Genomic DNA, 18,824 nt, shown 5'->3' on the forward strand with positions numbered 1-18,824 from the left:
GCAAGGGCAAGGGAGGGCGCGAGAGCGCGCACGCGCCGCGCCCCGCTGCCCCCCGCGCTGCGACGGGCGGTGATGCCCATCACACACCTGCGCCAGCGGCAGCGCAGCCGCCGCCCCCGCCGCAGCCGCCGCAGCAGCCCCAGACGCAGGACGTGCTGGCGCAGATGCAGGCGCAGCTGCTGCAGCAGCAGCAGGCGCTGGCCGCTCTGCAGCGCTCGCAGGCCGGCCTCGCCGAGGGTGTGGTGCCCGGAGTCGGCGCCGGCTCGACGGTGAGAGCGCAGCCGCCGCCCCTGCGCGCGCGCAGTGGGTCGACCCCATCCCTCATCATCGACCTGCACCAGCACCACCCTCGGTCCAGGCTCCACGGGGTGCTCTGCTGGTGGGGTGTGCATGCCCGGACGTGTCTCTTTTGTTGTGTACTGTATGCTGAGTCTCGTTACGTATCTTCTGCTGGGTGGGGCGGTGGGCCCGAGCGGAGCAAGAGCGGTGTGCGCGGCCGCGTCGACGCTGGTCGCTGCGCGGTGGCACCGGGGTGGGGCGGCTCGTTGTGCGAGTATATGGGCCACGATGTCTCAAATATGAGGGGTTTTGACTCCTACCAGCTCCTGACGCTATCCCTGGCAGCTCTAATGGCCAGGGTCAGTAGTGTTGTGATAGAGGGTGCAGGGTGCCCATACTAGCGCAGGAGCTCCGCACACTCGCCCGGACCGTCCCCCCTTCTGGGGCCCTTCCCCGGTGGGTGTGCGTAGAAAGTGGAACCGATCGAGAGGTGGCAGAAGCCGCCGTGTGTGACACATAACGCGGCACGTGAGTGAGACAGAGCCTCGGCGCGCGCAGCGGCCAGCGGCCAGCGCTGGCGCCGGGCCCATGGCCGGGCCGCGGGCGTTTTTTATGCAAACGGGACGGCCTGCGCAGCCTCTAACTATTTGTCCGGGAAACAAGAAACTCACAGGACTTTGTCTTGCGTGTACTGTAGCTGTAGCGTAGCTGTCGCATTGCTTTATCCCCATCTGTGCACTCAAACTTCGAGCGTTGAGCGCGCGGTCCTCTGCTCTCTGACGTGTGTGCTCTGTGTGAGAGATAGAGGGAGGAGAGAGGGCTGTGTGAGTGGATCAAAATATGTACTACGTAGCAGAGAAGATTTCCACGAACGCGCCAGCGTATGCCCCAAATTACCTCTACAGTCTAAATCGCAGCGCTACACACCCCGGACGACGCAAGAGGTAAGGCACGCGTCGCCGCGTCTCCGGGCCTAGAGCTGGCTAGCCTGGTCTTGGATTCTCAACGCGCCGTTCCCAGCCTTGTTATTGAGAAGAAAATACACGCACCTGCTCCCCGGTATGAGAGAGCGTGTGTGTGTGTGTGTGTGTGTGTGTGTACTCACACTCACTCACTCACACTATGAGAGCTTGAGGTGCGAGCCCTGGAGGCCCTGGGGATGTTCCCACAGCGCCACAACGACGATCTTCCGAACAACCGTTCGATCAATGATCTATGATGAAAAGCCACAAACCACACAGTTGCGATAGTTGCGCGGCGACCGGGACAGAGTCAGAGACACCATCCAGTCAGCATAGTTGGACGTGCGACGCACCTCACCCAAGCCCGCTCCTCAGACCGGATCGAAAAGGCATCGCTGGCTGCGGGTCGACCAACGCCTGCGCTGCCCGCACCGCGCGCGTGCGCTGCCGCTTCGCATTGATGCGCTTCTGGCGCCACAATGCGCTACTGCTATGCGCATTGCAGTGCGCTGGCGCGTCGCCGCCCCGCCAGTGACCGCATTCGGACACGCGCGCATCGCAGATGAGGCAATAGCAGTTGGGGCAAGCCGCCTCATTGCCATCGACCGGCGCCGCGACCGGCCTCTCGGCCGCATGGAAGGGGTGGAGTGGGCAGAGCGCCCGCTGGTGCGGCAAGTGCTCGGGCAGCAAGCCTGTGCGGCGCAAGCAACGGAGTGAGTGAGGATAATCTCACGTTGATCATTGACTAGTTCCGAAGCGCCTGATGCGGCAGAGATCTGCACGTCGCCGCCTTCCAGCAACGGAGCGGCAGCGGCGGAGCTTTGAAGCGGCGGCGCCACCTCCTCCACCCCATCGTCGTAGTCGCTCATCGCCTCCTCCTCCGCCTCCTCCTCCTCCGCCTCCGCCTCCTCCTGCTCCACCTCCACTTCCACCGCATCGTCCTCTCCCTCCGCCCCCGCCGCCTCGCGTTGAACGCTCGCGTCGGGCGCAGAGGGCGCGGCGTCGCTCGAGGATGACAGCGCGACGCCGCCGCTGCCGCCGCCGCTGCCGCCGCCGCCGCCGCCACCACCACCTCGCCCCGCGTCTGTCGCTCCTCGCGCCCGCTTCTCCCTGACGGCATGCCCGCCTGCCGCCGCCAGCAGCTCCGCCTCCCCCACTGCCCGCGCGTACGCCACCGCCGCCTCCACCGCTGTGTCGAAGGTGCCGATGGCGACGTTCTTTCCGTCCACACTGTGGTTCGCCGCGAAGCGGCCAGAGTGCTCGTACACGCCCCTGTAGCCGGTGCTGCTGCGGCTCGACAGGTGCAAGCGCAAGCCCTCCGCCTCCGCAGCCACTGTCGGAGGATGGTACTCGCCGACCGCCTTCGCATACGCCACCGCCGCCTCCACTGCTGTGTCGAATAGGCCGATGTAGACGTGCCTGCCGTCCACCCTGTGCTGCGCCTGGAAGCGGCCAGACTGCTCGTACACGGCTAAGTAGCCGGTGCTGCTGCTGGAGAGATGCAAGCGCAAGCCCTCCGCCTCCGCCACCGGAGCCTCCTGGCTAGACATGGCCTCCGAGCCTGCTGGCGCCGCCTTTCCTGCCGCCGCCTCCACCTCCACCTCCGACTCTTCGCCGTCCTGTCTCGAAGCGCCCTTGCTGCGCTCCTCCGCCTCGACATCAGACGGGTCGAACGGGCGCTTTACGCAGCGAGCCCGCTTGCCCTGCAGAGTGAAGGCGTGCTGCCCAGCGTGGCCAGCAGGCAGGACGCATCCAATGGCGCCGCCGTCGCGCTCGTGCGTGCGGCCGCAGAGCCTCGTCTCGCCGGCAGGCTCGGCGGGCGGCGCGCTCTTGGATGCTGAGGCCGACACTGCCGAAGCCTCGCTCATGGCGGCGGTGGCGTCGGCGACAGCCACTGATTGCGAGAGCTGAATGTGGCGCAGGCTTGCCGCATACTGGTTTCGGGCCAGCTCCTTACGAGATGAGCCTTTACGGCGATAGTCGCCGCCCTTTCGCGTACTCATTTGCGCCGAACGCAATGATTTTTTGGCTCCTGAAGCCACTGTAGGCACAGCACTTGCTGCCAAGCAGCTCTGAGACGAATCACGGAGAGCAGTCGCGTGCAGGAAGAAATCGCGGGCCTAAGAGCTAGAGGCCTTGAGATATGTGTACGCCAACTCAGGGTGTGTGGCAGCCAGCTGGCTGTGTGTCTTGTGAGCTTGTTTGTGTCTGTGTGTCGCTCGTGCGTGTCGTCATCATCTGTCTCGCGTCCACCCATACCGCGTTGGTGTCCAGTCCGAGCCTGACTGTTGTTCATCTTTCTATATACATACATAGAGCTAGGGGAGAGAGGGCAAGGGACAGGGCGCTGGCATACCCGGGGTGGCACGGTGGTGGGGGAGTGGCCGTCGCGCGGCGGGCGGCCGCTCTGTTTGTTTTATGTGCCTTACAAAAGAAACACGTTCTTGCTCGAGATCTCCTGCACAACCACATGCCCCCTCTCCCCCCCTCACCCACCCGGCGCTCAACCGATCCGAGCTCGGACGGCGCGCTGAACAGCGTCGGCGCTCCGTCGGCGCCGGTCGTCGGCAGGAGCAGCTCCTCCTCGCTCTGCAGCCGCAGCCCGCTGCCGGCCAGCGAGCGCCGCCACGGCTCGTGCACGTAGTCCCACCGCTCCTCGTACGCGTGCAGCACCAGCGCGCACCGCGGCGCCGCCAGCGCGAGCATCGCGCCGCGCAGCGCCTCCTGCTCCGCCGCGTCGGGCGAGTACAGCACGTCCGCCGCGAGAATAAGTCGCAGCCCGACGGAATCAACCCGTGCGCCTCCTCGGAGGCGTCCGCCCTCGCCAGCGGCACCGCCGCGACGTGGCAGCGCAGGTCCCGCATGAGGCACTCTTTGCAGATGGTGAGCCGAAACCGAGCAGAAAGCCCCTGAGGCCCATAGGAAGGACAAGATCTGCATCAGCAGCTCTGGGTTCATCGCGACGGCTGCAGGCCTGCGGCGCACGCTGCAGGCCTGCGGCGCACGCTGGTGGGAGGTGTTGGTGCTAATGACGGTGGCTATGGGCGATGGTGAGGACGACGGCGATGTGAAGTGGCAGCGAGGGCGGCGGCGGTGATAGCGGTGGCGGTGGGCGACCGGTGAGGGCGGCGTCAGCGACATATATGTATCCACATGCGACATGGTACCTCCGGTGAGATAGTGGCTGCCAGTTCGAGACTGGGGCCGATCGAACTTGAGTTGTTCGGAGGAGGAATCCGGCCAGCACGGGTACAAAGAGGGGTACCCGGAGAATCCCCAGCTGCGGAAACGTAGTGTCGCTCAAGAGGTGCGATACTGCGGGGGAGTGTAAGGTGCCTATATGGGCTTCCAGTATCGGACCTTCAAGACATGCGCTTTTGGCCGGTGGCCTCCTCGGACAACCTGGATCTTTTCCTCGCACGTACTGATTTTTATTTTCGCAAAGAAATTTCTTTCGTTCTCCCCTGGTGTGTGCGGTGCTTTTAATTCTTGCTTTGCCGAAAAATTCTTTTTTGCGGGCGCTTCAGCTGGATAGGCGAGCGCGCCCCCGGCGACTCGCAGCTGCAAGGCGAGCGCGCGCCCCCGGCGAGCGAGCTCACGCAATGTCAAGCCTCACGCACACCCTGCACCTTGGCCTCCTTCTGTACTCTCTCGTCTGGCTCCGCCACTTCTGGATCGTGGCGAAGCGGTGGCGTCTGTGGCAAGATACCCGCCGAGCGCTCTCCGAGACCTTCGCTTGGGAGGCTCAGGCAGTCTTTTTACGGCGGCGCAAGCGAGAGCGGATTGGAATCGCCGTCGAGTTCTGCCAGCTAGTCGCGATGACCATCTCGGAGGACAGTATCGCCCGGTGCGTCAGGATGCTAGCCGTATTTGGGAGTGACGTCGAGCCAGTGGTGGTTGGCCTGTTCCGATCTCTGCAGACGTCGCTGCAGTCGCACGAGTGGTTTCTAGGTTGGTGGTGCGCTCTGGTCGCAGTCTACATCGCCGCGGGCTGCCTCGCCGCACTCCGTGCCTTGAAGATTCGGCTGCCGCGCCTCCTCCGAAGGCACACCTCTGAGCACTCTGGCACGATCCTGCTGGAGTGGGGTCTTATCCCGGTCCTCGAGGCGTGCTTTCAAATGCTAGCGTGCGACAGCCAAAGGCTACAGGACGACGAAGAGATCGTGTGCTTCAGTGGCAAACACGCTTTCCTCTACCTGCCGATCTCGCTGTGCCTGCTCGTCACGTTGATACCCCTCGGGCTCCGCCACGCGGCTGCCAAGGGGGACCAGTCGCCGGAGCTCTACTATCTGCCGAGGTTCGAGGTGGTCGACTGTTTTGCGCGCATCGCCGTCTCGGCGTTGTACGCGCTGCTGGCCCAGCCGCGCCCACGGGCCTTCCTCGTCCTCACGATAGCGGTCATCGTTTCGCTGCTGGCCGCATGCTACTACCTCCAGCCCTGCCTCGGCAAGGCGCGGAACTACGAGTTCAACCACGCGCGCACGGCATGCTACGCTGGCGTGTGCTGGGCCGCCCTCGTCGCCTTGCTCCAAGAAGGCAACCGGCCCGGCGTCTTTGAGGCGGGGCTGCTTGCGCTGTGCGTTGGGCTGCCCGCCGTCATGTGCGTGGGGTGGCGGCTCAGCCAGCGCCGAGGGGCGAGGATGCCAGCCTCGCACTGGGCCACCAGCGCCAGCCGCGGCGGCAGCGCAGTGGGCCCCCCGCAGCGGAGCGGCCAGCGCGGGAGCCACGGGGGCGTGAGAGTGAGCGCCGGGCTTAGCGGCAAGACTGAGAGCCCTGCCGTGCGAAGGAGCGTGGTGCTGGATGTGCTCTCGAGATGGAGCGCGGGGGGCGGGCGGAGGCGGACAAAGTCAAGCGGGACTGCCGGGCAGGGCCCGTGGGCGAGACTGCGCTAGCGGTATGTGTCTCATGTGTACCACGTTGACAACACAAACTCACTCGCGCTCTCAGGAGCGAGAATTCCAGAGAGAGAGAGAGAGAGAGAGAGAGAGAGAGAGAGAGAGAGAGAGAGAGAGAGAGAGAGAGAGAGAGAGAGAGAGAGAGAGAGAGAGAGAGAGAGAGAGAGAGAGAGAGAGAGAGAGAGAGAGAGAGAGAGAGAGAGAGAGAGAGAGAGAGAGAGAGAGAGAGAGAGAGAGACCATTATGACACTAGGAGATGGGTACGGCTCTACAAAGGAGCAGTCCCAACACATGTTAGGCAACGCAAGCCTTTCAATTAAGCCCCGCTTGAACGCGCGAGAGAGAGATTTTTAGCAATACCATTGTTTTGAACGCGTCGGGCGAGCTCGTGATCCTCGTTGGGATTTGTAGCAACCTGCGCTGCTCCTCGCGTATCTCATGAATACTTGATTTTTCACGCCGTCTAACAATCGTGTTCAAAATCAACTATTCATTACCGCTGCGCCATTGCTTCATCGTCTCGCGGCTCGAGCGGAACAGCTCCCACCGCCTGCTGGCCTAGGGTCGAAGCTGGTCGAGTCGATACATTGCGTCGTCAGGCACGTTACCATCCCAAGCGGGCAGCAAACCACCCGCAGCGTGGGCATGCGTTGCCGTTGTACGCGTCGCGCCGATTTATAGCGACGAGAGACAGCGTCTGAAGGCTATTTTTGCCCGCGACACCGATATGCGGTTGACGTTGAGGGCCCGCGGTTGTGGCTAGTGGAGGATGCTGTACAATCCGAGGGCGTTCCCATGGCCTCACGGGCCCGGGCGAGGATGGCGCAGGATCGTGGCTAGAAAAATCAATTGAAGGCTTTCCCTGCGAACGCGCACCCCCGGGGCTAGGGCTCTCTAGCCCGTAACCCGATGCCAATCATCCGGCCCGCTGGGTGCGCTTCTTAGCTCCCCGGCCCTGCTGGATGTGCGGTTACTGACTGCACTCCAAGTGCTCCAAGAAAGTATCATCCGTCGGGGCGAGATTTTTAACTGTGTAGCTCGATTTTGACCCAGAACTACACAGAACAGCCCCAAATCGGCCCGGAACCGACCCGTGGGCCCGTCTGCCGCACCCAGCTCCGCCGGGAGGGGCGCGCGCCGTTCCCCGCGGCTCGGGCGGGCCACGCAGACGCGGCGGGAGAGCTTCCCGTGCCCTGTGAGTGCCGCCACACCGCCTCAAATAGGTCCCAAAGTGGGGTTTGCCTCAAGTGTGAACGTCGCCGAAGCTATCCGGCGCTCCTTCCGACCTCCCCGCGCGCCTCGATGGCTCGCCACGCCTCCTCGACGAGCGCGAAGCACTCTCCGGCGCGCGGGTGGCCGCACCGATCTGGGTGGAGCCGCCGCACCAGCTGCAGGTACCGCTTCCGGCTCGCCTCGCGGCCCGTCAACCGCTGCAGCCCAAGGCAGCCCCAAGGGTCCTGCACAGCGCGGGGGGCTCCAGCGAGCACCGCCGCCACGAGAGCGTCCACCGCGCAATCGACGTCGACGATGCCGCCGCTCGACCCTGCGTCGCCGCTGCTGGACCCACCGCAGCCGCCGCCGCCGCCGCAACCGCTCCCACCGCCGCTCCCGCCGCCGCTCCCTCCCCCTCCGCCGCTCCCACCGCCCCCGCCCGCCTGGCGCTGGCGCTGGCGGCTGGCCGCCTAGGTAAGGTGAGGTAAGGTAAACTTCTCCACACACAAGGGTGGTGGGGCAAGGGGGGGCGGCCCTCGCGACTCCACGTCTAGAAGACGGGAGCCTCGTGGCATTAGAAGTGCAAGGCCCAGTGCGCGTGGGTGAGCGATGCGTGTGTGCGCGTGTGCGTGTGCGTGTGCGTGTGCGCGCGCGTGCGCGTGCGTGTGTGTGTGTGTGTGTGCGTGTGCGTGTGCGTGTGTCTCCACCTCCTCGAAGAGTCGCCTCTGGTCCTACGTGGCGAACACGCAGCCTCGAGGCGGGTAGACGGTCTCGTGCAGTGCATTCGTAGCACCGCGTGAATACGAGGGGCTACGAGAACAGCGAATGCAGCGGAAGACGGCCGAATACGGCTGAGTACGTGTCCTCTCGAGCGCTGGTTGGAATACGAGAAAATGTACTCCGCTTCTGGGCCTCCCTTCCTCGATTGCGGCCCGCCTCCGCTGCTCCTCCAGCAGCGGCTTCTGCTCCTGCAGCCGTCGCTTTTGCTCCCGCAGCTGCTGCAGCTGCCGCTCCCGCAGCTGCTGCAGCTGCCGCAGCTGCTCGGCCTTGGCGACGCGCACCGCCTTGGCTGCCTACGGGGCATGGCCAGGACGTGTCGTGGACGTGTCCTGGACAGGGCACCCGGCTCGCGCTGCGCCGCAAGCCGCCTCCACAGCCTGCGCCTCCGCTGCCCTCGCCGCCACTGCTGCCGCCACCTCGGCCTGGCCCGGCGCCTCGCCGACCGCCCGCGCGTACGCCACCGCCGCCTCCACCGCCGTGCCGAAGGTGCCGAGGTAGGCCTTCTCCCCGTCCACCCAAGGAAGCGGCTGGAAGCGCGAGCCATTTTTGCTCACGCCCTTGTACCCGGTGGCACTGTTGCTGGAGAGGTGCAATCTCAAGCCCTCCGCTTCTGCAACCACCTCCGCTTCTGCAGCCACCGCTGCTGGCTCGGCTGCCACCGCTGGCGTGTATTCCCCGACCGCCCGCGCATACGCCACCGCCGCCTCCACTGCCGTGCCGAAGTAGCCAAGGGATTGATGCCTTCCGTCCACCGTGTGCCGCGCCTGGAAGCGCGAGCCACTTTTGCTCACGCCCTTGTACCCAGTGGCACCGCTGCTGGAGAGGTGCAATCTCAAGCCCTCTGCCTCTGCAACCACCTCCCCTTCTGCAGCCACAATCGGAGGAGGAGCCGGAGGCTGGTATTCCCCGACCGCCCGCGCATACGCCACCGCCGCCTCCACCGCCGTGCCGAAGGTGCCGAGGTAGGCCTTCTCCCCGTCCACCGTGTGCCGCGCCTGGAAGCGCGAGCCACTTTTGAACACGCCCTTGTACCCGGTGGCACCGCTGCTGGAGAGGTGCAATCTCAAGTCCTCTGCTTCTGCAACCACCTCCGCTTCTGCAGCCACAGCCGCTGGCTCGGCTGCCACCGCTGGCGTGTATCCCTCGACCGCCCGCGCATACGCCACCGCCGCCTCCACCGCCGTGCCGAAGTAGCCAAGGGATTGATGCCTTCCGTCCACCTTGTGCTTCGCCCGGAAGCGGCCAGATTGCTCGTGCACGCCCTTGTACCCGGTGGCACTGCTGCTGGAGAGGTGCAATCTCAAGCCCTCCGCTTCTGCAACCACCTCCGCTTCTGCAGCCACAGCCGCTGGCTCGGCTGCCACTGCTGGCGTGTATCCCTCGACCGCCCGCGCATACGCCACCGCCGCCTCCACCGCCGTGCCGAAGGTGCCGAGGTCGACCTGCCTTCCGTCCACCTGTTGTTTCGCCTGGAATCGCGAGCCATTTTTGAACACGCCCCTGTACCCGGTGGCACTGCTGCTCGAGAGGTGCAGCCGTAAGCCCTCCGCCTCGGCGACTAGCGGCTCCTGCGCAGCCTGCTGTCCTGCCGCCGCCGCCGCCGCCTCCGCCGCCGCCTCCGCTGCCCTCGCCGCCCCCCCCACCGCTCGGGGAGGAGGAGCCGGAGCCTCGTACTCGCCGCCTCCGCTGCCCTCGCCGCTCCCGACGCTCGCGCTATTCCCGCTCCCGCCGCTGCAGCTCCCGCTCACGCCGCCGCCTCCGCCGCCTCCGCCGCTGCCGGCCTTGGTGCGGCGCCGCGGGGACGCGGCGGCGGGTGGCGGCTCGGCCCGCTCAGCCCGCGCCGCCGCCACCGCCGCTTGCGCCGGCGCCGGCGGGTTCAAGCGCAAACCCTCCGCCTCACCGGGCCCGTGCACCGGGACCACGGCGCCCACGAGCGGCTCGGCCGCGCTTGCCGAATGGCTGCCGGCCGCGCCTGCGCGCCAGGTCAGACGTTAGCGGGCGACAGCTCATCTACAGGCGAGCAGGGCTGAAACACCTGGCGACGCGGCCGGGCCCAGCTTCTGCCGCTTGGCCCTGTGGCCGCTCGCCGGACCCTCCCGCAGATCGGACAGATTCTGGTACACCGACTTGCGCGGGGGTCCCGGAACCTTGCCGGCGATCGCCGGCTCGATGTGCTCCCGCCAGAAGCGCCACCACTCGCCGCTCCACCGCTTCTCCGAGGGGAAGTCCGCCATGCACTCGTCTTCCCGCTTGCCGTCCTTGTCGGTCCGCAGGTAGGCGTCGGGCGCGGCCCAGCAGGCGCAGTACTCGGGGATGAGCGGTACATCGGGCTGCGCCGCGGCGAGCCACGCGTTGATGGCTTGGACCCTTGCGTGGAAGCCGCCCTTCGCGTTCTTCGCGTCCGACAGCGTGATGGGGCGCTCGACTTGACCGATCACTGCCCCGCTCTCATCCTTCACATCTACGAGCACGGTCACCGGGCCCTTGAAGACCTCGCCTCTTTCGCAGCGGCGCGGGTTGGGCGCCCGCTCGAGCAGCGCGTCCACCGCGACGCCGACCGCCTGGTTGTAAGCCGCGGCTGGCGCTGCTGCTGCTGCTGCTGCGCTGCTGCTGCTCGCACGAGGGACCATGTACATCGCGGGAAGTTCGTTTTTTCTTTGGGTTTCGTCCCCACCCCGTCGAGCCGTTTCTAAGCCTTTCCACCCACCCCACCACCCCGCGCCGTGGTTTCTTTGGTTCGCGGGCCGGCACCCTAGGTCAGCCGGGATCTAGGAAATTTTAGGTAAAATGACAATAAGGAAGCGCTGGACCGATGAGTGAGCGATGTCTCCAGTCCGCAGTCTGCCACCCACTTGGGATGACAGGAAGACGCACGCACCTCCACACCGCCCAGAACACCGCAGATTTGAGCGGGGCTCCTGTTCACACTCGTGTGTGGGCCCTTTCTTGGGGCCGCGCCTGCGGCGCGCCGTGGTTTCTTAAGATTTTCGCGGAAATCGCTTGGTAGGGTTTCTTTTTGCCACGTTTTCTTAATGCCCGCAACAGACTGTGGGACCACTGTAGGGACCAAAGCGCGAAGGACCACTTTTGGGTTAGGGACCGCGAGCGACAGGTTAGGGACCGATGCCACCACTCACGTCACTCGTCAGCGGACGGCCACCATCGGTGTTTTTGGCTTTGCCACCGTCCAAAGCGTGCGCAATGCGCTCGCCGACATCGAGCGAGCACGCCTGTCCGAGGAGCGGCTTGGGCTGAGCGGACGCCTTCCTGTGGCTCTTTCACTTCCAGAGCTGCGTGGCGCTGCTGCCTCACCCACGTGCACACTTGGACCTGTGGAATGAATCGAGAGCCGCGCCCCGAGGGAGTTGGTCGTAGGGGCAAGGCGGTGGCGTCCGTTTGGATATTTTTCACCCTGTACGACCATTTTCTTTTTGAGCTTATGAACAAACACATCGCTGTCGGGGCCGATATTCTTACTCGGGACCACAGAGAGCGCACAGACATCCCGCACACCCACCTCGCGCGTCGCAATGCGATCTCGGGCGACCTCGTTCGATCTCGTGCGATCTCGGACGGCCGCGCTTTCTTTTCGTGGTGGATTCGTGTGCTAGTGTGCGCCAGCGCCCTTGTTGTGCCAGAAAGAAAGAAAACAATGCAATCTTTGCGAATTCTTTTGTTGCGGTGTTAGTGCCAGTGCGCGCCAGTCCCGTGCCCAGTGTAAAAAAAGAAAGAAAACGGACAAGCCAAGGGAGGGATTGTGCGCGTGGGCTGAAAAATTCTTTTGTTGTGCGAGGGGCATGAGCGACGGCCAGGCAGGGGCGGGCGGCGCTTCCTCGGGCGCGGCAGCGGCAGCGGTGGACGCGCCGCTGCTCGGCCAGCGCGTCGTGCTCGGCGGGCTCTCTTCCCGCCCCGAGCTGAACGGGCAGCGGGGCGTGGCGCGGAGCTTCGAGGGCGGGCGGTACGCTGTGGCGCTCGAGGGCGGCGGCGAGAGCGTGCGGGTGCGGCCGGGTAATCTGTCGCCGGTGGTGTCGAGCAGTGCCGCGGCAGCCCCCGAAGCGGTCGTGGCAGCAGCGGAGCGAGGCGAGGAGGAGGCGGTGCTGGCGTGGCTCGACAGTGGCGGGCGGGCCGACGCGACGTACGAGAGAGGCAAGGCGAGCGGCTTCACGTTGCTGATGGGCGCCGCCGTGTACGGCCACGAGCGGGTGGTCGAGTTGCTGCTGCGGCACGGCGCAGCGGTCAACCTGCAGAACAGCAACGGCGTCACCGCGCTGATGGCCGCCGCTGGAAACGGCCACGAGCGGGTGGTCGAGCTGCTGATACGGCACGGCGCGGAGATCCACCGGCAGAACTGCACCGGCTGGACCGTGCTGATGGTCGCCGCCCACTACGGCCACGAGCGGGTGGTCGAGCTGCTGATGCGGCACGGCGCGGAGATCAACCTGCACAACAACAAAGGCGGCACCGCGCTGACGCTAGCCGCCGGCCACGGCCACGAGCGGGTGGTCGACTCGCTGATACGGCACGGCGCGGAGATCAACCAGCAGAACAGCGGCGGTGGCACCGCGCTGATGGCCGCCGCCGGCCAAGGCCACGAGCGGATGGTCGACTTGCTGATACGGCGCGGGGCGGAGGTCAACCTCCAGGAGAGCAAAGGCGGCACCGCGCTGATGTACGCCGTCCTCTTCGACCGACCCGCCGTCGTGCGGCGCTTGCTGCGGGCGGGCGCTGACACGGCGGCGCGCGCTGAGAACGGCAAGACGGCGCTGCAGTGGGCCAAGGAGAGGGGCCACGCCGAGTGCGTAAAGGTCTTGGCTGAGGCGGCGGCGGTGGCAGACGGCCGGGCAGGGCCGGGCGGCGCTTCCTCGGGCGCGGCAGCGGCAGCTGTGGACGCGCCGCTGCTCGGGCAGCGCGTCGTGCTCGGCGGGCTCTCTTCCCGTCCCGAGCTGAACGGGCAGCGGGGCGCGGCGGAGAGCTTCGAGGGCGGGCGGTACGCTGTGGCGCTCGAGGGCGGCGGCGAGAGCGTGCATGTGCAGCCGGGTAATCTGTCGCCGGCGGCGGCGGAGCCGAGCGGTGCCGCGGCAGCCCCCGATGCGGTCGTGGAAGTCTCCGATGAGGTCATCGCAGCGGCTCAGCGAGGCGAGGAGGAGGCGGTGCTGGCGTGGCTCGACAGTGGCGGGCGGGCCGACGCGACGTACAAGAGACACGGCGTGAGCGGCATCACGCTGCTGATGGGCGCCGCTACCAACGGCCACGAGCGGGTGGTCGAGCTACTGCTGCGGCGCGGCGCGGAGGTCGACCTGCAGAGCAGCGGCGGCGACACCGCGCTGATGGGCGCCGCTTACCAAGGCCACGAGCGGGTGGTCGAGTTGCTGATTCGGCACGGCGCGGACATCAGCCTGCAGAACAGCGGCGGCGGCAACGCGCTGATGCGCGCTGCCGGCAACGGCCACGAGTGGGTGGTCGAGCTGCTGATTCGGCACGGGGCTGAGATCAACCTGCAGATCAAAGGCTACACCGCGCTGATGGCCGCCGCCGGCCGAGGCCACGAGCGGGTGGTCGAGTTGCTGATACAGCACGGCGTGGAGCTCAACCTGCAGAACAGCGACAGTGTCACCGCGCTGATGACCGCCGCCTTCTTCGGCCACCCCGCCATCGTGCGGCGTTTGCTGCGGGCGGGCGCAGACGTTGCAGTGCGCGCTCCGGACGGCAAGACGGCGCTGGAGATGGCCAAGGAGAAGGGCCACGCCGAGTGCGTAAAGGTCTTGGCTGAGGCCGAGGCGGCGGCTGAGAAGGCGGCGACGGAGGCGGCGTGGGTTGCAGGGGCGGAGGCGAGGGAGGCGGAGAGAGCGGCGGCAGAGGCGGAGGCGGCGCGGCATGCCGAGGCGCTGCTGATGGAGGAGGAGGCGGAGAAGGAGGAGCGCGCCAAGGAGAGCAAGAAGGGCAAGAAGAAGAAGAAGAAGAAGAGCGGCGGCGGCGAGGCAGACAACGCGGCGCCTGGCCCCAGCGCCACCGCCGCTTTGCAGCCGCCACCACCGCCAGCCTCTCCTCCTCCGCCGGCCGACACAGCCGCCATTGCCGCGGCGGACGAGGCGCTGCAGCAGGCCGTGGCCGCTGGCTCGTACGAGGGCGTGGCCAGCGCGCTGGAGGCGTGCAGCGGCCTCGCGAGCCCGGCCGTGCTGGCGGCGGCGAGGCGCGCGCGCGACAAGCTCAAGGAGGCGCGGAGGCGGGACAGCCAGCGTCTGCGCAAGGCGCATGGCGCGGCGATGGGCGCGCTCAAGTCGCTCGAAACAGCGGACAGCCCCTCCGCGCTCCGAGCGGGCATCGCCGCCGCCAGGCCGCACGTGGGCGCGCTGCCTGCTTTGGCCGAGGAGGTGAGCGCGGCGGAGTCGAAGCTGGGAGAGCTGTCTGTCGCCCCGGGGGCCGCCGAGCCGGCCGCGGCGGAGGAGGCGGCTGTTGCTCGGCCAGTCGAGATAGCCCTGTCGGATCTCACCGCGGCTACCGACGGGTTCGCCGACGGGAAGCTGATTGGCAGCGGCGGCTTCAGCCACGTCTACGAGGCGTCGGCCGACCTCCACCTCTCCCTCGCCGCGCCTCCGCAGCTGCGCCACCTGCCGCTCGTCGTCAAGCGGGCAAAGTCGGGCCAGTCGGGCGGCTTGTCGCGGGCAGAGCTCGAGGTGAAGCTGCTCAAGGCGGTGAGCCACCCGCACCTGCTGCCGCTGCTCGGCTATTGCCTCTCGCCCGACGGCGTCTGCCTCCTCTCGCCGCTGATGCGCGGCGGCTCGCTCGAGGCGCGGCTGCGCCTCTCGGATCCCGACCGCGCGGCGCAGCTCCGGCGGCTGGGCATGGAAGAGCCGCCGAGGCCGCTGACGTGGCGGCAGCGCGTGCGTATCGCATGCGAGGCGACCGAGGCGCTCGTCTACCTCCACTCGAAGGGCATCGTGCACCGCGACGTCAAGCCGGACAACATCCTGCTCGACGAGAAGCTGACCGCAGTATTGGCTGACACTGGCTTCGCCAAGGACCAGCGGCCGGACGCTTCTGTCCGCTGCCGCTCGACCGCCCTCTACATGTCCACTGGCTACCTCTGCCCCTCCATCTCCAAGGGGGGCGAGTACTCGAGCAAGACGGACGGCTACGCCATCGGCATCACCCTCCTCGTCTGCCTCACCAACCGGTCCGAGGTGCAGCTCACCGACCGGTGCGAGGAGGAGTTTGACGGACTCTGGACCAACATCGACGCGTCGAAGATTGCAGACGCGGCGGCGGGGTGGACCGCCGCTGCTGCGCGCGCTGTCAAGGACCTCGCGCAGGCGGGGGACGGGCAGAAGAGCCTCTGCCACAACAGCTTGCGCAACCGCTGCACGCTGCCCGGGGCGCTCACGACGCTGCGGGCGCTGCTGTCTAGCGGTGCGGGGGCGGAGGAGGCTGCACCGGCACTTGGAGACGAGGCCGCCACCGCAGCCGCTCGGACCACCGGCTACGAGCCTTCGCCGCTCTCGGTGCAGGTGCGCGGCATGCGCACGGGCGGCGACGCGCAGGCGCGCATTCAGGGCAACATGCTGCTCGCCTTCAACACGCTGATGCCGCGCTTCGACGCTGTTTACGCCGCGCGCTCTGCGGCGGCGCCCGACGGCTTCGAGGAGCGCATCAACTTTTGGCACCGCGAGTGCGGCTTGCCGACCGAGCTGCGGAGCCAGCTGCACTCGCTGCGCATCTGGGCGAACGCGGCAAGGCACCACGACGCGGCGAGGTGGAGGAGGGACGGGCCGCGGAGCGAGGGAGAGGCGTCGCGGCTCGTGGCGGCGGTGACGGAGGCGATCGGGGCGCTCGAGGGGTAATACTTGTGTACGAAGTACGAGACTCGAGGTAGAGCTAGGTACCCATATGATACACCGTCGATGTGTAATCTGTAAAAGCTAGCCCCGTTCACAGAGAAAAGAGGTAAAGAGCCGCCCCCTCTCTGGCGCTCGTGGCTCTGCGCAGGCCGCGGCGCGTCTAATGTATGCCTGCGGCGTGCTAGCGCTGGCGTGTCGTCGTGCGTGTGTGCCCACCCCCACCGCGGCTGCACTCCCCTCCTCCGGCTCCGCCTCGGCCGCCAGCCGAACCAGCCACCGCTACTATAGGGGGTGCGCGACGTAGAGACCGCTACGGCCCTGCGGTGAGCTTCGGCTTCTTGACCTCCGAGCGAGGAGTCCTCTCCTCCAGCGGCGCCTCCGCCGCCGCCGCCGCGCAGCCCGCCGCCGCCGCCGCGCAGCCCGCCGCCGCCGACTCGGCCGGCCCGGCCTCTGCCCCCTCCTCGTCGACCGCGTCCACCGTGGCGGCGAGGAGGGGTCCGAGGGGCAGCGCGAGCAGCTCCGCGTGGAAGGAGGCTGGAGCGCCGCTCGCCTGTGCGTGTTGGGGGGGAGGGGGGTTTGCTCCGTGCCGGAGCCGTGCCTGCTGCTGCTACTTCTCCTCCTCCTCCTCCTCCTCCTCCTCCTCCTCCTCCTCCTCCTCCTCCTGCTGCTGCTGCTGCTGCTGCTGCTGCTGCTGCTGCTGCTGCTGCTGCTACTGTCCTCGCTTCTTCGAATCATCTCCCATCTACGAGGAAAGGGTGGAGCGCCGCTCGCCTCGTCGATCGGCCCGCTCGAGCCTCCGAAGACGAGCAGCGTGCCGGCGGATGTGGCGGCGACGCCGGCGCTGCTGCGCGAGAGCGGTGGAGCGCTCGGGGAGGGGAGGCGGGCGGGCACCTCTGCCCACGCTAGCGACGACGCGTCGAGGAGGTGGAGGTCTCCGAGCGCAGTCGAGGCGGAGTCGAGGCCGCCGAACACCGCGGCAAGCGGCCGCCCGCCCGGAGAGGCGAGGGGCGCGACGCCGTGGAAGGAGCGCGCGCAAGGCCGCCTGCCGGAAAGGTCCAGGAAAGGTCCAGGACAGGTCCGGGACAGGTCGAGAGGAAAGGTCTGGGAAGGGAGCGCAAGGCGGCCAGCCCGCGAGACAGGGGGCAGAGGCCGACGCACGGGCAGGGGAGACATGGACATGGGGGAGATCTGGGGAGATCTGGATCTGCGTCCCGCATCGAGGCTCCGAGAGATGCGGAGAGATGGGGAGAGATGGGGAGAGAGATGCGGAGAGATGGGGAGAGATGGGGAGAGATGGGGAGAGATGGGGAGAGATGGGGAGAGAGATGCGGAGAGATGCGGAGAGATGGGGAGAGATGCGGAGAGATGGGGAGATGTGGGGAGGTTTGGATGGCGGCCTGCCCGCGAGCACAGGCTCGCGCCAGCGGCCCGCAGCCACGTCGAGCAGCCACGCGTCGTTCGTCCGGCCGGTGGCGGTGCGGCCGCCAAAGACGAAGAGCGCGCCCGCGCCGTCCTCGCCGCCGCCCAGCCAGCACGCGCCGTGCGCCGCCCGCCCCGCCGGCCGCAGCTCGCTCTGAGCGAGCGAGCGCCAGCGGCCAGGCCCGTCGAGCTCTAGCACGTGCACGTCGCCGAACCAGCCCAGCTTGATGGCGGGCCCGCGCGCCTTCTTCTCCCTCCTCTCCCTCCGCCGCCGCGCCGCCGCCGTCCGCGCGAGCTTGTCGGCGAGAGACAGCGGCGCATCCGGCTGGGCCTCCTGCTCCTCCTGCTCCTCCTCCTCGTCCTCCTCCTCCTCCTCCTCGTCGTCGTCGTCGTCGTCCTCGCCGCCGGGGGGCACCACCCCGAAGCCGCCAAACACCACCATGCTCCAGCACGAGGAGGAACCCGCCGTCGGTGGAACCGCGACGGCAGAGTGCTTGTCGCGCGCGCTCGGAGGCTCGCCGGCGAGGTCGAGGCGCGTCCAGTCGAGCACGCGCTCGCCGCCGGCGGCGCCGCCCACGCGCAGCAGCGCCGTGTCGTTCCGGAACCCGCGCTCCTCGCACAGCCCGCCGTGCACCAGGATGCCCACGCCAGGCACCGCCGCTGCAGAGTGGCCGCTCCTCGCAGAGGGAGGCTCTCCGCCCGGCGAGACGGCGGCCCACCCGCGCCCTCCCGCAGCGTCGTAGACGCCGACGTCGTTGTGGGGACCCTCAGCGCCCCGGCCGCCCACCACGTACAGGCACTCACCGCCTGCGTCTGACGAGGTCACCGCGACGGTCTCGCGCCCGCTCGGCTTGTGCGCCTCGTCGCCGGCGCCGGCCTGCCAAGCGAGCTGGCCCGAAGCGGCAGCGATGCGCGCGCCCAACTTCGACTCGGCGTCGGCACCGCCAGGCTCGGCGCTTTGGGACTGCTCTGCGCCCATGGAGCAGGCCCTCGCCGTTGGCGGGAGCGAACGCTGAAAAGAATTCTTAAGATACAAGCCTCTCTCACAGCACACTGGCACGACAAGGGCGCGGACTGGCGCGGACTGGAAAGAATTTTACAACGAAACTCCCTCGCACGAATTTTACAACAACTGTTTTCTTTCTTTCTTTAATTTTACAACAAAGCTCCCTCGCACAACACTGGGCACGGGACTGGCTCGCACTAAAGAATTTTCGTCGAGAAGAAAATAAAACAGAATTGTCAGGAGGAGGGCAGAGTTACGCCGAGAGGCGCGAGCAAGGGATCGGCAGGCAGCGGCGTAGCTCCCCGGCCGGCCCTCGCGCCCCGTTGACGGTCAAGACCTTGCTGAAAAGCAAAAAAGAAAAACGATTCATGCAAAAAGCTCTACACGAAGACCGTCGAACGCCGTATTTCATGCACCTCCCTGCGCCGACTTAGCC

The 18,824-nt window shown here is 67.2% G+C and overlaps 5 protein-coding genes across 5 annotated transcripts in view; 2 read left to right on the top strand and 3 right to left on the bottom strand.

The window, feature by feature from the left end:
• EMIHUDRAFT_100902 (hypothetical protein) overlaps positions 1-4,199 on the bottom strand; it is a gene marked incomplete at both ends in the record, with an annotated part of 6,911 nt that extends 2,712 nt beyond the window's left edge. The window contains 4 exons of the mRNA XM_005777567.1: positions 88-290; positions 1,674-1,933; positions 1,975-3,207; positions 3,734-4,199. Coding sequence (XP_005777624.1) covers positions 88-290; positions 1,674-1,933; positions 1,975-3,207; positions 3,734-4,199 — 2,162 coding nt within the window. The remainder of the gene's footprint in view (positions 1-87; positions 291-1,673; positions 1,934-1,974; positions 3,208-3,733) is intronic.
• A 644-nt stretch (positions 4,200-4,843) lies between these two features.
• On the top strand, positions 4,844-6,133 carry EMIHUDRAFT_206360 (hypothetical protein; the record flags this gene model as incomplete). Its single annotated transcript, XM_005777568.1, has 1 exon — positions 4,844-6,133. One exon carries the CDS (start codon positions 4,844-4,846, stop codon positions 6,131-6,133), a length of 1,290 nt encoding a protein of 429 aa, XP_005777625.1.
• A 1,268-nt stretch (positions 6,134-7,401) lies between these two features.
• EMIHUDRAFT_100904 (hypothetical protein) lies at positions 7,402-10,764 on the bottom strand (the record flags this gene model as incomplete). The annotated part of the gene is made up of 4 exons (XM_005777569.1): positions 7,402-7,818; positions 8,248-8,421; positions 8,545-10,100; positions 10,164-10,764. 4 exons carry the CDS (start codon positions 10,762-10,764, stop codon positions 7,402-7,404), a joined length of 2,748 nt encoding a protein of 915 aa, XP_005777626.1.
• A 3,627-nt stretch (positions 10,765-14,391) lies between these two features.
• On the top strand, positions 14,392-15,354 carry EMIHUDRAFT_64800 (hypothetical protein; the record flags this gene model as incomplete). Its single annotated transcript, XM_005777570.1, has 1 exon — positions 14,392-15,354. A coding segment is annotated over one exon (963 nt), but the record flags the coding sequence as incomplete, so codon positions are not given.
• Positions 15,355-16,273: 919 nt separating this feature from the next.
• Positions 16,274-18,361, bottom strand: EMIHUDRAFT_206363 (hypothetical protein; the record flags this gene model as incomplete). The annotated part of the gene is made up of 3 exons (XM_005777571.1): positions 16,274-16,306; positions 16,433-16,513; positions 17,798-18,361. The coding sequence occupies 3 exons, from the start codon at positions 18,359-18,361 to the stop codon at positions 16,274-16,276; spliced, it is 678 nt and encodes a 225-aa protein (XP_005777628.1).
• Positions 18,362-18,824: the final 463 nt, after the last annotated feature.

The sequence above is a fragment of the Emiliania huxleyi genome (genome assembly GCF_000372725.1).
Source record: "Emiliania huxleyi CCMP1516 unplaced genomic scaffold EMIHUscaffold_26, whole genome shotgun sequence".
NCBI lineage: Eukaryota > Haptophyta > Isochrysidales > Noelaerhabdaceae > Emiliania > Emiliania huxleyi.